This window comes from Carettochelys insculpta, chromosome 19 (assembly GCF_033958435.1).
Source record: "Carettochelys insculpta isolate YL-2023 chromosome 19, ASM3395843v1, whole genome shotgun sequence".
Classification (NCBI taxonomy): domain Eukaryota; kingdom Metazoa; phylum Chordata; order Testudines; family Carettochelyidae; genus Carettochelys; species Carettochelys insculpta.
In genome coordinates, this window is record NC_134155.1 from 3,804,094 (window position 1) to 3,824,486 (window position 20,393).

The 20,393-nt window shown below is 41.9% G+C and overlaps 1 protein-coding gene across 14 annotated transcripts in view; it reads right to left on the reverse strand.

Moving 5' to 3' along the window:
- NCOR1 (nuclear receptor corepressor 1) overlaps positions 1 to 20,393 on the reverse strand; it is a 111,434-nt gene that overhangs the window by 52,614 nt on the left and 38,427 nt on the right. For all 14 annotated transcript variants that reach the window (XM_075013590.1, XM_075013584.1, XM_075013578.1 and 11 more), the window contains 7 exons: positions 20,133 to 20,185; positions 16,620 to 16,686; positions 14,641 to 14,813; positions 11,850 to 11,940; positions 11,149 to 11,327; positions 10,366 to 10,420; positions 9,512 to 9,613 (listed from right to left, as the gene is read on the reverse strand). In XM_075013590.1, the coding sequence (XP_074869691.1) occupies positions 9,512 to 9,613; positions 10,366 to 10,420; positions 11,149 to 11,327; positions 11,850 to 11,940; positions 14,641 to 14,813; positions 16,620 to 16,686; positions 20,133 to 20,185 (720 nt within the window). The remainder of the gene's footprint in view (positions 1 to 9,511; positions 9,614 to 10,365; positions 10,421 to 11,148; positions 11,328 to 11,849; positions 11,941 to 14,640; positions 14,814 to 16,619; positions 16,687 to 20,132; positions 20,186 to 20,393) is intronic.

Consider the following 20,393-nt stretch of genomic DNA (forward strand, 5'->3'; position numbering starts at 1 on the left):
AAGAACTAAAGTACTACTGACTTTAGAAACAAATAGCATACATCCCACCCTCATGTTCAAATGCCGCTTACTAATTTGAAGACAAATGTTATAGAGCAACAAAAATAGGATCAAACTGTATTAGTTTTTTTTTTTAATGCAATTGGCCTAAACATTAACAGTAATAATAGAGGAGCAGATTGTCAGTAGAAAGTGCACAAAAGTTCCCCCAGCTCTTTGACATTGTAAACTGGGATCAATAAACCCGAGTGACAACTTCATATTGATAGTAGTCAATATTAGTACATGAAAACAAGAACGTAAGTTAATTAACCTGTCTTGTGTATTTCCATTGTTCATGTTGAAAATGTTTCCACAAACAGTGGAAACAAAAGTAAATTAGGATTTTACATTCTCCCCATTTTAATTATCTAAGGGGGGGGGAAACAAGCAGTCCTGTAGCACATTAAAGACTAACAATTTTATTTATTAGGTTGGGCTTTCATAAGCAAGACCCATTTCTTCAGATTCTGGAGCAGAAATCTGAATAAGCTAAAGAAGTGGGTCTTACCCACAAGGTAACAGATAAAACTGTTAGACTTTATGGTGCTACAGGACTGCTAGGGTTTTTCTGTGAAGCTACAGACTAATGTAGACTACCCCTCCAAGACTATTGTTAACAAAAATTGCCTTAGTATCTCGACTATCTCAAAAATAGAACCTACTTTGTCTTATGCATCATCACACTTAGTTGTATTTTACTTCTCAGATGGTCCAATCAACTTCCATCTGAACTATTTGTGTAGCAAAAGTATATTCAACACTAGTAAAAAAAACAACACAATCCAACATTTCCAAGCTGTCTGTACATCGGTCTGAGAAACAAGCCAAAGGCATTTTCTGGGGTTCATTTTCATTGTGACTACACACATTGAGCAAATCTGACTTATTTTAAATAAGTCAATGCTCCCTAGCTCTAAAGCCATCATAAAACAAGTGATGCACTTCAATACAATTTTTAACAAAATATTGGTAATGATGAGTGTTTACAGAGAAGATTGGCAAAGAACGTAATGTCTCACTACAATCATCTAATCTACTAGTAAATAATTTGTTATAGGATGTACAGCTCTGATCAAGGTTCTATTAATGCTTAATATATTCTTGATATGTGGCCAGTTTGGCAAGGGAGGAAAAACACTTCCTAAGAGGTGGCCAATTTTTTAACCCAAGGATACTAGCAGGATTTTCATTTTAAACAACTTCATCCACAATTATTACAGATGGACCTGTGAAGTGTTGCCCATTTCAATAGGCATGTTGGAGCATGTCTACAGCTGGTGTGTTCCAATCACTTTCATATGTGACTATTTGATATTAATCATTAATTAGATTAATATGCAAGAAAATTCCTTCCTTCCTTAAGATTGCTCAAGTCAATGTACCAATTTAAAATTTATTATTTTACTGCATGCTTACGCAAGTCACATGACACTAACATATTTCAAAACAAGGAGGAGTTAGAATACCTCTGGTCTAGCCACACCAAGAATAATTAAATGCTTTAGGCCAGCGTTTCCCAAAGTGTGGTCCACGGCCCAGTAGCAGTGCTCAGAAAAAAAAAAAAAAAAAAAAAAAATCGGTCCTTAGAAAATACACAAATTATCGCTATGTACGATTATTATGGTGAATAAATAATCAACAGTGAAAACGTATTCACGTTTCATTTTTTTAATATACATTTATATTTTTGGGTCGCAAAAAAAGTTACTGAAAAAAAAAAATGGGTCCCAACTATAATAAAGTTTGGGAAACCCTGCTCTAGGCAGAAGGGCACAGCATTGCATGGTGTGAGGGAGCAGATTCCTTGCAGTATATCACTAAAAGATCTACCTTAACTTTAAATGACTGTTAACAAGATTTTTCTGTCCCCTGTAGACAGCTAAATCTCCTCATTCACTATAGCTAGTATGGTCAGTACCTTGTACAGGTTGAACTTCTCTCATCCAGCACCCTCAGGACCTGACCGGTGCCAGACAAGAGAATTTGCCAGACTGAGAGGTCAGTATTGTTTAGCAGCATAACCAATACTTCCACTGCTTACTAGACTTGTAAAAGACATTTAGGGATAAATTACAGCTAAATAACTGCATAGAACATGGATAGCCAGGATGGATAGCTGTAAACAAACTTTGTGGGACAGGGGGAAACTTGACCACACCCATGAAAGGTAGTCATCTGACAAACTAAAAATCATGCTGGATTACAGATATTGCTGAACGAGACAGATCTAGATGAGAGTACAGTAAAGCTGTACTTCTATGGCATGCCTCACTCACTTTCCCAGCTTACAACTCACCCCACATCTATGCAGCCACTATACTTCAAAGTCTCACCAATTCTTACTTTTCAGTAACGTTATCAAGATGTAACTGATTTCTGTGGACTACTCAATGTTGAGGTAAACTAAAGATCAAGACTTGGAGGTCTTCCAATCATAACAGCTCTATAATTTCAACTGTTTTAAAAAAAAAAGGCACTGAACCTGATAAAACTACCAAGTGTTTCATAATTTGTCAAGTAGTTTTGTCCGCTATGATTTCTCTTTGTCAGTATCAGTTTAAAGATTCAAAAGTTTCAATATTTGCCATTTAGTCATTACATACAGTTCTTTGACTATTTTATCTGCAGATCATAGTTTCTTTACTACTTCTCCTGTGCTAACTCAAATTTGCTTCCTCTCTTGATACTTTCAAAATGCATTTCAGCCGAATGTATCCTCTGCTCTTCTGAAATTGACTTGCCCCACACTGGATAGTATTGTCACTCCCTCCATCCCCATTTTCTAATAAACATTTTAAGTTCCTTCACTTTTCTTGTATTACTTTTCAATTACCACGTTAACCCAGGCAGCCTACTAAGTATTTCTCATATTACATTGTTTTCTTTCTCTTTAAAGTTCTCCAATACATCCAAGTGAATTCTTCCTGAATCAGCAAATTGGTTAATTTATATGTATTAACCTAACTGGTCTATTTCTAATTGCTACTAAATACCAGTCTGACTTTCAGATTGACCACCAGAAAATCACTATTTATTTCTGCTTTTTGACAGATGTTGACATGTGAAGTAGTTGCATTTTCCAATAAACAAAGTATACTTGATCTAACTTCCATTGTCTCCACCACGATTTACCATTAGATCTATCCTTAATTTGTATTGCTGGGTGCTCCAACAAAGTAATTGTCACAGTGAAAGCCATAAATGACCGAAGTAAAGATTTTTGAACACAACACTTTAAAAAAGTGATTTAAATCCCAGAAAGAAAGGTTACTCACCGTAGTAACGGTGGTTCTTCGAGATGTCTCCCCGTGGGTGCTCCACATTAGGTGTCGGGCTCGCCCGGCGCCGCAGATCGGATCTTCCAAGCAGTTTCTGCCGGACCGCGCATGCGCCGGTGCGCGCTGCTCCCTTGCGCGCTCCTGGCCACGTGCGCGATCCGGTCCCCGCCAGTTCCTTGACCAACCGCCTCGGATGCTTCTGCAAAACACTAAACAGAGATCCGAAGCGGGGAGGATGGGCGTGTAGTGGAGCACCCACGGGGACACATCTCGAAGAACCACCGTTACTACGGTGAGTAACCTTTCTTTCTTCTTCGAGTGTCCCCGAGGCTGCTCCACATTAGGTGGCTACCCAGCAGTAACCCAAGATAGGAGGTGGGTAATCGGATTATGTGCAGCTTGTCCCCGAGAGGACCGCTGTCGAGAGACGGGCATCCTCTTGGAATACCCTGTGAAGGGCGTAATGTTTGGCGAAGGTGTCATAGGATGACCAGGTCGCCGCTCTGCAAATGTCTTTTAGCGCAACGCCCTTGAAAAAGGCTGTTGATGCCGCCACCGCCCTAGTGGAATGAGCCCTGGGCGTGGCCAGTAAAGGAGACTTTTTGAGTTCGTAGCACATTTTTATGCAGGATACGATGTGCTTCGAGATTCTCTGCGAAGAGAGACCTTCTCCTTTCGATTTGGGAGCGAGAGAGACTAGGAGTCTATCCGTTTTCCGGAAGGACTTGGTCCTGTCTATATAGAAGGCTAGCGCCCTCCTCACGTCCAGGAGGTGTAGGCGTGCCTCTTTGTTAGAGTTATGAGGCTTTGGATAAAACAATAGGTTCGTTAATGTGAAACTCAGAAGAAACTTTAGGAACAAAGGCTGGATGCAGCCGTATGGTTACCGCCTCCTTGGAAAAAACAGTGCAGGGTGGCGTTGCCATAACTGCCGCAAGCTCGCTCACCCTGCGAGCTGACATGATTGCGAGAAGAAAGGTCGTCTTTAACATAAGGAGGCGGAGGGAAACCGTGGCCAAAGGCTCGAACGGTGGTCCCGTTAGCACATTAAGCACCAGGTCCAAGTTCCACGAAGGTGGAAGCGGTTTCCGAGGGGGGTATAGGTTTACCAACCCTTTGAGGAACCTGGTAACCATGGGATGGGCGAACACCGCGTGCCCTTCCTCTTCGTGTCTGAACGCCGAAATGGCGGCAAGGTGGACCTTTAACGAGGATAGTGAGAGTCCTCCTCTCTTGAGGTCCAGTAAATACTCTAATATTACAGGTATAGGCACCAAAAGGGGGGCTAGCTGTTTGGTAGAACACCATGCCGTGAAGCGAGTCCATTTCTGCTTGTAGGTCTTCCTGGTGGAAGTCCTCCTGCTACTTTCTAGGACTTGTTGCACTTCCTCCGTACATGTGCTCTCTAGGGAGCTGAGCCATGGATTAACCACACTTGTAGTCACAGGCCTTGGGGATGCGGATGCACTATGGACCCCTGGGCTTGTGTGAGCAGATCCGGCGCCACCGGAAGGGGCATTGGTGGACGGTCCGACATGCGCAGGAGTAGGGGGAACCATTGCTGTCGATCCCACGTTGGGACTATCAGGATCATTCAGGCTCCTTCCCTCCTGGCTTTCTGCAAGACTTTGTGGATCAGCACTGTGGGAGGAAAAGTGTAAAGCAGGGGGCCCCTCCACGAGATCGCAAATGCATCCCCCAGGGACCCCCCGTCCCAGTCCTGCCCTGGAGCAGAATCGTGGGCACTTCTTGTTGTGTTGAGTGGCAAACAGGTCTATCTGGGGAAAACCCCATGCGTGAAAAATCGGTCGTAGCAGATCGGGACGGATCTGCCACTCGTTCGTGAGTGCAAAACACCTGCTCAGCTGGTCTGCCTTCACATTGTGAGTGCCTGGTAAGTACGAGGCTTTCAAGGTTATATTGTTGGCGATGCACCAGTTCCACAACCGGACTGCTTCCACACATAAGGCACAGGACCGAGCTCCTCCTTGCCGATTTATATAAAACATGGTGGAGGTATTGTCTGTACTGATCTCGACTACTTTGCCTTGTATATGGTCTTGAAAGTGTCTGCAAGCGTTGAACACTGCTCTGAGCTCCAGTATATTTATGTGCATTGACTGCTCCGTGGAGGACCACAGCCCTTGAGTCACCTCTTCGCCCATGTGTGCTCCCCACCCTATGAAGGAGGCATCTGTAGTAAGAAAAACCGATATTTGTGGTTGGTGGAAGGGTACCCCTGCTAGCAAGTTCTTGGGGTTTACCCACCATTGCAAGGATTTGCGCACCTCTGCTGTGGGCGACACCACCCTGTGAACAGTGTGTGCTGCCGGTTTGTATACGCTCGCCAGCCAGTGCTGCATGCTGCGCATGCGTAACCTGGCGTTCTGTACTATGAACGTCACTGCTGCCATGAGGCCCAGCAGCTGTAAGCACGTCAGGACCGGCACCGTAGGGCTGAAGGTGATGACCTGCACGAGGGAGCCGATGGCCCGAAAGTGAGTCTCTGGTAGATACGCTCTCGCTGTAATAGAATTTATGAGTGCCCCTATGAACTCTATGTCCTGTGTGGGGTCTATCTTTGATTTTGCCAGATTGATAACCAGGCCGAGCGAAGAGAACGTGCCTGCTGTGACGCGTATCATGCGTAGTACCTCCTCCTTCGAGGCCCCTTCGAGTAGGCAGTCGTCCAGATACGGGAATATAAATACCCCGTCTGTGCAGGTAGGCTGACACCACTGCCAAGGTCTTGGTGAAGACGTGGGGGGCCGAAGAGAGGCCAAACGGTAGGACCTTGTATTGAAAATGTTCTTTGCCTACCATGAACCGGAGGAATCGTCGGTGAGCCGGATGGATAGTTATGTGAAAATACGCGTCTTGTAAGTCGAGGGCTGAGAACCAATCTCCATCGTCCAGTGCCGTAAGGATGGAGGCGATTGTGATCATCTGAAAGCGTTGCTTGCGCAGGTACCGGTTGAGGCCTCGAAGATCTAAGATGGGCCTCCAGCCTCCTGTCTTTTTCTCCGTGAGGAAGTACCTCGAGTAGAACCCTTTCCCTTGCAGTTGCTCCGGCACTCTTTCCACTGCCCCTATGAGCATGAGATGGTCTACCTCCTGCTTGAGCCTCGCTACGTGGGAGGCCTCCTGGAGGTGGGGCCTGGGTGGAGGTCGTGGCGGCGGGAGCAACTGGAAAGGGGTGGCGTACCCCGTGGCTATGATCTCCAGCACCCATTTGTCCGTGGTGATCCTTTGCCACTGATCGTAGAATGGTCGGAGGCGATGGTGGAATAACCGCTTCGGATGACCTTGTGCGATGGTAATGATGGCGCAGCCCTGGATCTGTGTGTCAAACTTGTGGCCTTTGGCCCTGCCCCGAGGACGCACAGCTCTGTTGGGAATGTCGCCTGGGAGTTCTGTATTGCTGGTGCTGTTGATGTTGCCCTTGCTCGTAACCTCTGTGGTACTGGGGATGCTGTTGTTGGTACTGGTACCGTCTTTGTTGAGGGTAGTACTTTTTCTTTCTGTATGGAGGGGTGTAAATCCCCAGGGTCCTAAGTGTGGCTCTTGAATCTTTACTGGAATGAAGGACCGAGTCAGTTGATTCAGCAAACAGCTTCTGCGAGTCGAAGGGAAGATCGACTATCTTTGCCTGCAGATCCCTCGGTATACCCGAAGTCTGGAGCCAGGACTCCCTTCGCATCACCACTGCCGTAGCTGTGGAGCATGCTGCTGTGTCCGCAACATCCAGGGCGATCTGAACTCCCGTGCTCGAGGCTGCGTAGCCTTCTTGCACGATGGCCTTGAGCACCGGTTTTTTGTCCTCTGGAAGCGAGTCCATGAGGGAGGTTAACCTAGTGTAGTTGTCGAAATTATGGTTCGCTAAATGCGCTGCGTAATTTGCCATTCGCAACAGTAGAGTGGAGGAGGAGTAGACCTTTCTGCCAAACAGCTCTAGCTTCTTGGCATCTTCGTCTGTTCCCCCTGTCTTGAATTGAGATGTCTTTGATCTTTGTTGCGACGACTCCACCACCAAGGAATTTGGTTGTGGGTGGCTGAACAGGAACTCCATGCCCTTCGCCGGCACGAAGTATTTCTTATCCGCTCTCTTGTGGACAGGCGGAATAGTCGCAGGGGTCTGCCATATCATAGTGGCGGACTCCAAGATTGCTTCATCAAGCGGTATTGCTATTTTGGAGGAGACCGGAGGTCTCAGATTTTTGAGGAGCTTATGGTGTTTCTCTTGCACCTCTGCTGTCTGGATGCCTTGCGTGAAGGCCACCCTCTTAAACAGCTCTTGAAACTGTTTGAGATCGTCCGGAGGATGGACGTCCCCCAGGGCCGTAGCCTCGTCCGGGGAGGAGAGCGAGGAACCACTAGGGTACGCCTCTCTGGACCCTTTCGGTTCCTGTTGGTGATGGTACATCCGCTCGCTGGAAGCTTGCAAGGGAAAGTCTCGGGGTTCCATAACCAGTTCCCCAAGATACTTGAGTCTCTGTCCCCGTTCGCGATTGCCCTCGGGGATACGGGACTGTCTGTAGGGATCTTTCCCTGGTAGACTGCCGGTGGTGTCTATGCCCCGCGTGATAGGGGCGACCATGGCAGCATGGACACTGTTCTTGGGAAGGTGACCTAGACCACTCCCTTGGTGCATACCCTCTGTGTCTGGGGGAGCGAGATCGTCGAGAGACCTGGGACACTGGAGAGAGCGATTTGTGATAGTACTCCAGTGGCTCAAACCCCAGGAAGGGTGAAGGTGGTCCCAGCCAGGGCGAGGCTGGTTGTAAAAATGGAGATGGGGGCTCCGGGTAGGCTAGGGGGGACCCCTGCCTTCTGGTTGGAGTCTGCAGCATAAGCGGAGGGCTGAGAGAAAGCAACTCTGCAGCCCTGTCTGGAGAGGGGCTGCGGTGCCTTGTTTTGTGTGCAGCCTTCCCCCTCCCTTGAGGGGGTAGCTCCGCCCCCTGACGTGTAGGGGATCTCGGCCCCATCCGCGCCATGCTCGGCACGCTCATGGGCGGTGCCACACAGGCGGTGCCCTCCGGTGCCTGCAGGCTGCGTGCCTGCGCGCTCTGCACCGCCGGTTCCCCAGAGGTCGGTGCCACCGCTTGCGGTGCCGCCGGTACCGGCGCTTGTTTAGCCGCCGCCCTGCCTGCGGTGCGGGGCGGCTGTTTGATTATCGGAGGCTGAGCCGCTTCCACGTGGCTCTCCGTGCCGCCGCCAATCAGCTGTTGCTGCGGCTGGGGGCTGTGCGCTCCTCCTGTCCCGCTCGCTGTTGCTGTCGGCAGGGATCGGGCTGGGGAGACTTTCCTCCGTTTTTGCACTGATGCGGTGAGGGAGGCGGCTTTCCTTTTATGGGCCCCGGAGGGTCCCTCCTGCTGCGGCCGCTCCGGCACATCTGGCTGGAGGGCCTTGTCGAAGAGCAGCATTTTAAGCCGCATCTCCCTGTCCTTCCTTACTCTGGCTGTTAATTTTGCACAGAAGGAGCATTTCTGCGTGACATGGGACTCCCCCAGGCACCTTATGCAGAGACTGTGCCCATCAGACGCTGGCATTGCCTCTCGGCAGGACTCACATTTCTTGAATCCTGAAGAGGACATTGTTGGTGAGTCTTTCAGTTGTTAATGGGGTACTTAGCACCTTCTCTGTGCTGTTTTCCCCCTCTCCGATAGCCTGCCGCGGCAGGAGGGCTAATGGCCCTAGGCTCCTGGCCTCCGGTGCTCCGCTTGTTACTAGGACTGGACTGAATGCCGTCCCGCTTGTTGTTTCTTTTTTTCTTTTTTGAAAATAACAATTGGCTAACTTAACAGTAGCCTAAGAACTTGAAAACTTTAAAGAAAACAGTTAAAACCATTGAATACGCTAACTTGGCCGTAGCCTAGTCGGATTCCGTCTGCAGCCGACGGCGGTTAAGAGGAACTGGCGGGGACCGGATCGCGCACGTGGCCAGGAGCGCGCAAGGGAGCGGCGCATGCGCAGTCCGGCAGAAACTGTTTGGAAGATCCGATCTGCGGCGCCGGACGAGCCCGACACCTAATGTGGAGCACCCATGGGGACACTCGAAGAAGAATTATAGAATCCATTTCTTATTTCAGAAAGTTTCTAAAATCTATCATTTTTAGATCTGTGTTTTCCTACTTTTAACAGTTCTAATTATTTTATATTCAAAGTGTCACTTTGAAACATATATAACATACCTGGTTTCTTCCTCTACGTTTACCGTAATTTCTTCGCACCAGGGCTTTATAATTCTCATTTTTCTTGGTCAAATAATAATATAAAACACAGTCTGGAACATTCTAAAATGAGAGAGGAAAAGTCAGTTTCTGTAACTCAAATGCCAAACCCTATTAACTATGTTAAATATGTCATTTGACAATTTATACTAATATAGTCACTAGATACAGAAAAGTGTTAGAATTTTGCTCAGCAATTAAATGGATCAATGCATGCAAACCAGTGATGTAAAATCCTGTTTAATTAGTTAACTGGTTAAATCCCCAGATGTCTCCCACCCATCGCTGGTCTGTCTGGCTGAAGCACCCCTGCCCACAGCTGCTACAGACAGGGACTGCTCCAGCCAGGCTAGTGTGCCCCCTGCCCGCAGTGGCCCTATACTGAGTGGGGGGCTGCTGCAGCTCCTACCAGTTAACTGTAACCAGTGAGCCTCATCTATCTAGAATGGAGGCGTACCAGTTAACACTCCGAATGCAAAAAGAAAATATATCTATCCCACAACACTAAAGCTAAGCCTATTTATATTCATAATATTCAGTAGCTTTGATTTAACCTACATTATATAATTAATGTTGGGAAAGACTCCTCTATCAAAAATATTTTTATCAGGAATAACTTCTTACATCGGCTGTGCAGAATCTCAGCTGTGACATAAAGCTGATGTGGCTGTCAGTGATATACCACTGACTTCAATGATGCACAATCAGGACCTTAGAGTGAGCATGCTAGCAGACAGTTCTGTTTCTAACCAAACGGTGAGATGAACATAAGAGACCACACCATAAAGAGCGTTTGCATTCTAAAAATGTCTTACCTTTCTTTCCAGGTAGGACGCAATTAGACCAAAGTTCTTGGGATGTTGGACAAACCTTTTATAAATCAGAAATTATTCTTAAAATTCTAACAACCACATAATCACATAACAAAAGAAGTCTTGCAAGCAATTGTGTTCCATCAGGAACCCTTTGGTTTTCATAAAGGAAACTAGTTTTCACATTACTGATTTTAGAATATTCAAACTTAACCACACTATAGGTTAATACAGTAAAATTTCCATTATCTGGCACCCCCGGGGAAGTGGGGGTGCCAGATGTTGGTGCAGGACTGGTGGCCCCACTCCATGGGCCCTGCTGCCACCAGCCAGTCAGCCAGCCCCAGCCGGGTAACCAGTCGGTGGCTGCAGCATGCTGATTAATACAACGTGCCCGTTATCTGGATGCCAGATAACCAAGCTTTTACTGTGTAGTTAAAAAAACTACAGCTATTTGGCTTAATTATTTTAATCTGTTCAATAAATTAGAGTATCTTTTACAAAGTTTCCTATCTAAAGACAAAGCAAAAAGGAGTTGATATAAACAAATGGTTGATGCCTGACCCAATAAGAAAACGCATGAACAAATCTAACACTATGCGATACTCCATCCACACACAGCATTCTACTGTCATAATCTGAGGGCCTTGGCTCTCTGATGAAATATCAGTGCATGAATTATTAATCAGAGTGAGCTGAAATAAACAGTTATTAATGTGTACTATATGCTTACACACTTCAAGTGACAGGTGAATGTAATACAAAAAAAGATAAAAGACTAATTACTTTTCTTTAAATATCTCCTTCTCATGGTCTGTCCAGACATTCATGAACTGTCTGTCTTTATACACCTTCATGGGATCCTCCATCAGACCATTCATATTAATAAACTTCACTCGTCTTTGTTCTGCATCAAACATCATGGGAGGAATGACAGAGAGCTGACGCATTTGTTTTTCGTTGTTCTACAGGTAAAATAAGACAAAGTTTCTATGAATGTTTGTGGCCCCTATGTTATTTATTAAAATGGCTCTAATGGGCAATACAGCATACAATGCACACCTCTGCATACATCTTAATCCTTTTACAGAACTTTATTTTTTTTAACCTTCAAAAGGTGTGGCCATGCTAATTAATATTTGCGTAACTGAAGGGGATGAAGGAATAGTACTATACATCACTATCTGCAGTTATAACAATGCCTTTTAAAAGGAAAGATTTCAGCATTTTCTTAAAATTATACAGAAATTAGATGTCAAAGGAAAGTTTTACTCCTCAGGTCTACCAAAGCAGAGGTGTGATAGTGAGCCCCTAAAAGGAAGGTACATGAGAGCAAAGATCTAGGTCACGATAAAGCTCATGAAGGGCATCTTCAACTAATATAAAATAAGCACATAAAGGAAGAATATCCAAAGCAGATTATCAATATCTCAAGAGAAGGGTCAAAATTTGCTGCACTGATAAACTGGATTACACAATGGTCTCACCTCCTGCTCAGAGAGTCCATCAATGATTTCAGAAATCTCATGTTCACTTCTTGCAATAGTTGCTGAAAGACCAGCCCCTCTTTGGCCAACCCTAGTTTTTGGAAAAGACCCATATGTTGAGATTTTACTCAAGAGAAAACATTTCAGATTAGTTAAAATATAGTTCACTTGGGACACCAGTAACAAGAAAAATTGCATCACAGAATACCCAATGTAGGTTACACCCTGAACTTTTAAATGGCTAATGAAATTTAGATGGGGACTTGGGAGACCACATTCTCAGAAAGAAGGCACCTCATACAATTTATGGTGTTAGTACAAGAGTCAGTAGAAGCAGTTTGGCCAAAGACAAACGTCTTCAAGAATCCCACCCTACAGAGACTTGGGTCTATGTTCAAATTTGCCTTGCCCGAGTCAAGTAAGTTACCAAAACACATGATTACCAATGCTCACTTTAGCACAGGAAAAACACAGTAATATTTAATTTGAAGAGGCATTATAAATTGCTCTGTCTCAGATCTCTTTCTGGAGAGATTTTTATTTGAAAGACAACTTTTTATAGAGTTAATGTTTGAAAGTTTAAATCACTAGAACATGTGCAACAGAGAACATCCAGGCCCTGACAGCAAGATGGACAAAACATCCTAATGGTCCTTATCACTAACATATTAGTGAAAGCAATCAAACTTATTCAATTTGCTCCAAATATCAAGGCGGTCTTAAATCTGGTAGCACTTAGGGACCCCAAGAATACACAAGGATTCCATCATGCTAGACACTAAAACACTACCAAAAGTCAGATTGTAAGATCTTGGGAGCAGGAAGTAAGTACAAGTACTTATCTTTAAGAAACATCACTCCACCTATAAGAGAGTCTTCTACTTTTAACCTTAAATAGTGCAGTAATTTGCTTTCCCCATCCTCTCCTTCATCCATTGGAATCCAAAGTGGGGAGCCTCATGAATACGCTATGGCTGCACCTACACGTGCCTCTTCTTCTGAAAGCAGCAAGGTAATGAGCCATCCAGAAGATGCTAATGAGGCACGGATGTAAATTTCCAGTGCATCATTAGCATATGGGTACGTGATTCAGTGTCCAAAAGAAGCTCTTCAGACTCCAAAATACACGTGTAGATATGCGGCCCACGGGGACCTTCTGGAAGGAAACCCTCCTTCTGGAAACCCCTCCCTTCCAGGTCATGCATGTACATGTGTATTTGAAGTTCAGAAGAGCTTCTTCTGGACTCCAAATCACGTGCCGGTACGCTAATGAGACACAGGAAATTTACATCTGTGCCTCATTAGCATCTTCCGGACGGCTCATTACCATGCCGCTTCCGGAAGAAGCGGCATGTGTAGACGCAGCCTATGAGACTTGTTGACTTCTACAAACTTTGAGGTCATGGCACTAGACTGTTTAGGAGAGAGAATGGAATGAATTCTTTATAGGCTGGAAGATTTTAAGTCTTTTTCTGAAATTTCCAAAACTGTTTTAATATGACTAGAGAACTTAGATGCAACTGAAAGTTCTAAACAAAACTAACTTTACTTTTTAAAACACTTGTTAAAAATGTAAATGCACCATCTATAAGTACTATAAAAAAAAAAAAAAAAAACTGTTATACGTCCCAAATAAATGACTATTATATTTATTCTACATTTTCCTCTACATACAAGTTTCCTTAGTCTTAAAACCAACAGATACCTGTTAGTCAGCAGTTAAATTACGTCAATGTATTTCCCTCACTACAGATTCCTGACAGATAAAACATATGGCAAGTTTTAAACAAATCACTTAAAATAAATTTAATTAAAATAAGTTACAATCTCTGTCTTTTGTGCGCATTAATCTAGTGAACATCAATTGTAGTAAGAGAAAGGAACGATACAGACATCTAACAAAAACATTAGCTACAAATTGACTTATAAACCTGAATTTAATTTTTCCATGCAAAGCTAGAATGCTGCACACAATTTATAAAAATTAGGGGCACTTCTGCAAATGCTTATGCATGTGAATAGCTTTCCTCATGCAAGCACTCTTTATTATAAACTATCCCTCAAACTAGACAGTCAGATATAGGCCAATTATTAGGTAACATTGCAGGAGTGAGGCAAGATGATTGATTTGAAGACCAGGTGCTAAGAAATGAGGAAAAGTGGAAGAAGGTACAGAAGTCTAAGATGAAGACAAACTAAAGAGGCTGGCATTGCTGGCAAAACAAAACAGGGAGATGTGGTAAGAGACAAGTGTAGATAAGGAGAATTGTGAAGGTCCTTACAGGTGGTGGAGTTTGAACTCAATGCTATGAAACGTGGGGAATCAATTAGACCATGTCTACTCGTGCCCCTCCCTTTCGGAAGGGGCATGTAAATGACACTGATCGGAACTGGTTAATGAGGCACTGATATGAATTTTGAATTATGAATCTGGAATTTTGAAGTCAGGGATTTATTTCGAAGCACCCATGTCTACACAGCCAGTCTGAGTTTCAAAAGCAGCATTTCTGAAGTGCAACTGGCTGCCACTTTGCTAATGAGGCACTGAATATTCATAACAGCACTTCATTTACCAGTTCCGATCCATATCATTTACGGGTCCCTTTCCAAAGTGAGGGGGACGTGTAGACATGGCCCTACAGAATAAACAGTCTGAAAAAGAAGTTTTCAACATACGATGCTGGAGATAGGTAAAAGACTTACTATTAACCTGAAACATTTTGTATTTGACAGACTTTAGAAATTAATCATAACCGTACTGTAAAAGAATATTTAGATTTTTTGCTATTACCTTTGAAATCGTTCTTGCTGTTCTCTTTGCTTTCGGATTTCTGGGAACTGTTTCTCATAGTACTCTCTTGTTTTGCTTTCTTTAGCTTTCCTGCGGGGATTATTTTCTATCCTGTCTACTTTCTTCTCCCATGCTTCCATTAGTTCATCATAACGTTGACAGATTTTCTGTTCCTGATAAATTCCAAAAATAACGGTGAGGGAATTAAACACTAAAATAATCTGTATCATTAACCCAAGGCTCTGATATATTTGCCTTACAGAAAACATCAGGTTCAGAGGGTGCATATAGGAGATTCCTAAAAGGCCAAGGACTCTGTGTTGCAGGTGATGTGCACAACTTTAAGGCAGTCGGAAGAATGGCTTCATCGCAGCCAAAAATTCCTCCTACTGATAGAATTATTGAACTAGGTACTTATACTATGCACTTCTGTGGTATTTGAAAACTATTATTGCTGGTTCCTCAGTAACTGATGTCTATACAAATTTTATTTTGTGGGTTGTCTGCTAAATGGAAGAATTGGAATAAGTGACATATATACCCTCACCTCTGTGTTCAGGAGAGGAACGGCTGCCTACAGAAAACTAAAGCCATCTAAGGGAAAGAATACTGTAAATGCAAAGAGCTTCCAAGATGGAGATGAAGTGATGTTTAACTTGCCTGATTTATTTAAAAAGTGTTGTTTCAGACATCATGTAAGGCCAAAAAGGATGTCACTCCCTTTAAAAGAATTTGCAAAACAGTGCTTTGATAATAACATTGGCATATAACACAGACACTGGAGTAAAACATGATTTTGGACTTTAAGATGTTCTCTCTCACCACCAATAGTTACTATATAGGGAAAGGAATCTGGAGAGGGATCTGCCATGGTAATTAAAATAAGCCCTTGGAAACTGATCTTGTGCTACTTTTTTTTTTTAAAAAAGCTTCAAAAATTGGATGCTGTATTTCAGAGGAATATTTAGATTGTTTTGTATTACTTTTAAAATAGTTTATTATTTCACAGAAAGTTACCTAAAAATTCTAATTTAGTTCAAAATGAACACCTAACTTCTATCTTATATATATATTTTATCAATTGGTTTCCCAATAAAGCTAACAGGAATTTTGATTCAGAGCATTATTTTTCAAATTCATCTAGACTTGGAAGATATTAACAAGTAATTTAGTATTAAAATTAAGGTTTTGAGACAAAATGGTTCTCTTAAAAGTGGCAAAATTCAACTAAGACTTTTCTAAACAAAAAATTCTCTGCAGTGTTGGCAAACCAAAACTCTTGTTTTGTGCTAAAACCTGAGATCAAGAAAGTAAAATTGACAAATTTGTTTTCATCACTCAACCAAAATTAAATGCCAGAAGTTGAGAAACAGCATAAAAGGTAAAGACTGAAATAGATAAGAATTTTTAACAATCTCAGATTTTAAATTTGCCTGTATCCCTTTAAGTTTATGTAAAGATGGAAAGCTTTTAATAATTAAAACTGAATTATGCCATTCAATTTTGAAAACTCTGCAGGCGAGATACAATAACTATTTGTCACTTTCATCTATGAGTTGTCTGGTATTTATTCAGAAGGGGCTACCTTAGTAATCATTTGCTCTAATGAACACATTATGAAAATTTTCTCCCACAATGAAAATAAGTTTTCCAACATATTTACTCGCTTTCTAACAGCAGTATATAAATGCAAAGTAACTTGAACCGAGACACATTTAATTCATGAAAAAAAGTTACTGGGCACAAATGAAGTCCTGCCACTTGACGCTACATGCATATTCTTGAAGCCATTAAGATTTCTGACATAATTGACTGGTGAACACAAATACGCAAAGAATACTAAGATTAACCTGGAATGCGCAGATTTATGCAAAACTTATTTTTGATCATATATGTAAATAGGCATTTGAGTCCACATGCCCAAGTGGACCCACATATGTTTCAATACTCTGACTTCCACAAAGACTTTGCCCAATTACCCTTTGTTTCCTTGCATGATTTCTTCTCTTAAAAAACAAAATCAGCTTTTTCCTCATCACCTGGTTTCTAGAAAACAAAAGGATTGGAAAAAGTTTTTAGAAGTTAAAATTTAACCACTGATTTGAGCAACATCAAAGATCTTTAAAACAAGTCACTGAAAATATTCATAGGAGGGTGATCCAATATTGTTGATTGTTTCATTTAACATTTCTGCTTGCTTGCATCTCAAATGACGTTTGATACTGCAAGGGGAAAGCCATGAAATTAAAATCTTATCATATGCAACAGAAGATATCCTTGAAGAAGGAGGGATTGGCAAAGAGACTAAGAGAATTAGATACAATGAAAAATTCTGAAAAATTCAGCTTATTCATGGTTATATGCATGTTTCAAACTCAAGGAAGGTTTTTTCCCCCATAACATTTGTAAATGTATTCTTGAGTTTCTTCCCACACATATTAAGTAACTTTGTTTTACAAATTCTATTATATTTCCCTTTCAACACTGTTTTCCACTTGCATTTCAATAAGATAAATTATTTAGAAGAGGGTTTTGTGAATTTAAGATTAATGTATTCTCTTCCAGACCAGGCTCAAGCTAATGGAAGACTTTATATTCAAGTAAGAAACATCAGCATGCACACCAAACTGGGAAATGTCGGTAAGGCTGATTACGAAATGAGATTTTATTAATTATTAAAATGTAAGGGCTAAACTGTACCAGAGGTAGCTTATTTTTAGAATCCTCTGCCATATCTGCAAAGTAAATATTAAGGACCACCAGTTGCATATGCAAAAAAGATGTTCCTTCCAGACAGAATGTTATGAAGAAGATATCATTCATCGACAAGATTTGTTCTGGCACTACTCCTGAAGCTAAAGTTGTCACAAAAACATTACAAATGACTCTTTTCAAAGGACCTATAACTTAGTTATAAGACTAATAAAGGCTACAAGAGCTTAAAAATACATTATTCAAAATCAGAATGTAAACTGTTCATCCAGTTTGGCCTGTGAGCTACAGGAGATCACAGAACTCTTCTCAAATAATCTCTAGATCATATCTTTAAAAAAAATCTGATCATGTTTAAAAAGGAGATAACAACAAGGTACATTTGATAGAGATGCCATTCATGGAAAGTCAATCAAGAAGTTTACATTTCCTAAATATTTACAAAATAGCTCCTGGAAAGCATCTCCATCTCAAAGCAAACAGCAACTTTTGCTAATTCACAAAAACCACACAAAAATTCAACAGCCCACACACACATGCACAACTGGCAGCCCAAGGACTGGGCAGCTGCCGAATATTCAAATATTCTGGATAACAGAGAGGTACACCTAGCAATGCATAATACAAAGAAAAACCAAGTTTAGATATTAAGAAACAAAAATGTATGCAGAGTACTTTTTTTTTTTTAACCAACAGTAGTACTGTACACTGTAAACTAATACTTTAACTGCTGTATTTATTTGTATTTACTTTCACTATACTGTACTTATGGAAAAGGTACCTAAAATTTACTTATGGTTAAAGTGCCAGTTATTTGAGATTCTGGATGCTAGACTGCTAGATATGAAAGGATTTAAACTCTGTGCGTGTGCAAAAGCACACATACATGCTGCATTATGTATAACCTCAGGTTATCCTACCATTAAATATATTCATTAATTGTACGAAACCAAACCACATGACCTTACAAAAAGCTTTTCTTGCTAAAAGTAATTTTGATTTTGGAAAAAAAAACAAACCCTGTACGTTAGGGGAAGAAGGGGACCTACTCCCAGCTAATACTAGGTAACACTTGAACAATCTAATGAATCAGGTCAACAATTTCAGTTATTCTTGAAACTGCATAGTCAGAGTTAAGATGTCCGTAAAAGTCATGGAAAAATTCTTCTCCTTGAGTTTCCTATGCCCTGGGCGGGGTATCCTGCTACAAGAATCACGACATACAACCAAACCTGTTCCCAAACAGTTGGTTGTTCTGGAAGACACGTACAAATTCAAAGCAATGTGCACCGTCTGTGAAATACTTTACAAACACTACAGGTAGATAGTCTGAAGACAGAAGAATTACGTATGAGACTTTAGTGTACAGGCACAGATTGTTGTGTAGTATACTGAAATGCACTCATATTCCAAAATATGACTGGGAAAACAGAGAGAAAGCCTTGATCATTTTGCTATAACGATCCTAGTTTCTGAAATTTTTCCCTATTTAGCTGTCACAATTTGTAAGGAAAAGGAAGGCAATGCTGCCTTCCAGCCCTGTGGAAGTATCATTGTACCAGTATTTTCTTTCTGCTCAGCTGCTCACCATAATATCTGCAGGTTTTTGAGAGAAGGACTCAATCCCGATTGGGCATGAAGCTTACCATGGTTAACCACCCTAAAGAATGATGGAGCCATATGAGTGGTACTCCAATTCCTTACTTGATCATAAAGGTTGTGTCAACACTTGCATTCCTCTTTGAAAGAGGCATGCAAATGAGGGAAATGGAAAATGCAAATAAGGCACAGATTTACTATCTGGTGCCTCCTTTGCACATTCTTCTTTCAAACAAAGAAAAGCAGTGTGGAATAGCTCTTTTGCAAGTAAACCCCATCTTCAAAAGACCTCCCCCTTCCCTTTTTTTAAGTGCTTTTGAAAGAATGTGCAAAGGAGGCACCAGATATGTAAGTCTGCACCTCACTTGCAGTTTTGTTTTCCCTCATTTGCATGCCTCCTTTGAAAGAAGAATGCAAGTGTAGATGTAGCCAAAGTGTTAGGCTATTACTATTTTAACAAAGAGCTCGCAAGAAATTAATAAATGTTAATTCTCAAAATCCACACTATCGACCCAAAGACAGAATAGTCTACTTCACGCAGCTGAATTTAGATTGTCCTAAGTCATAAATAATAGACATGTGTAGCATGCAGTGACACGATTCAGAGCACACTACAGAAAAAAAGAGAACATTGTAGTGTATGCACAGAACAGCACTCATCTGACTAACAGCCATGGGATTGGCTGGGGAGGGAGGAGGGAGCTGGCTGAGTATCCGCTCCCTTTAACAAAAAAAAAAAAAATAAAAAGCACTTGTTAACGGTGGCAATGTTTAAAAGGCGTCTTGAGAGGGAAAAAGATATTTAGGACAAACTAGGCCTGAATTTTACTTTTGGGGTAAAAACTAAGAGATAGAAATGCCTTTTTTTTTTTTTTTTTTTTTTATTTTTTAAATTGCAGTGGAAAAGTGTTTCACTCTCTTGCAATGTTTGCAGCCTAGCTGTTTCAGGATCGGTCTAGGACACAAAAACCTGAAATGGTCTAGGTATCATCTATTTTCATTGGGTTAACTAAAATAACTGAAAAGGAAAATGCTTCATAAATCATCAAAAACAAATGAAACTTTGAAGTTCCAATGTTTTCTTTGTTACAATAAAACATAATGACATCAGTATGTAAAAATAGGATATTTAGCTCCCTGCCTTTTCATAACAGCAAGAATACAAGACATTTACTACTTACGTTTTGATGTTTTCATGGTACACCTTTGTATCTGATGGTTGGTTGTAAAGTGGCTACAAAATGGATTGATATATATATATTCAGAACAACACTTATGTTTAATTCAACACATACACAACATGTTAAAGCAATAATATTTTGCAAACAATGCCCAGTCTGTGAAATGCAGTGACCTAAAATGAACAGGAGCTGAAGATTTTTAGCAACTCCTGGATGGGCCTCTCTCCTCCAATATGTTCCGATTCTGTAATATCATCACTA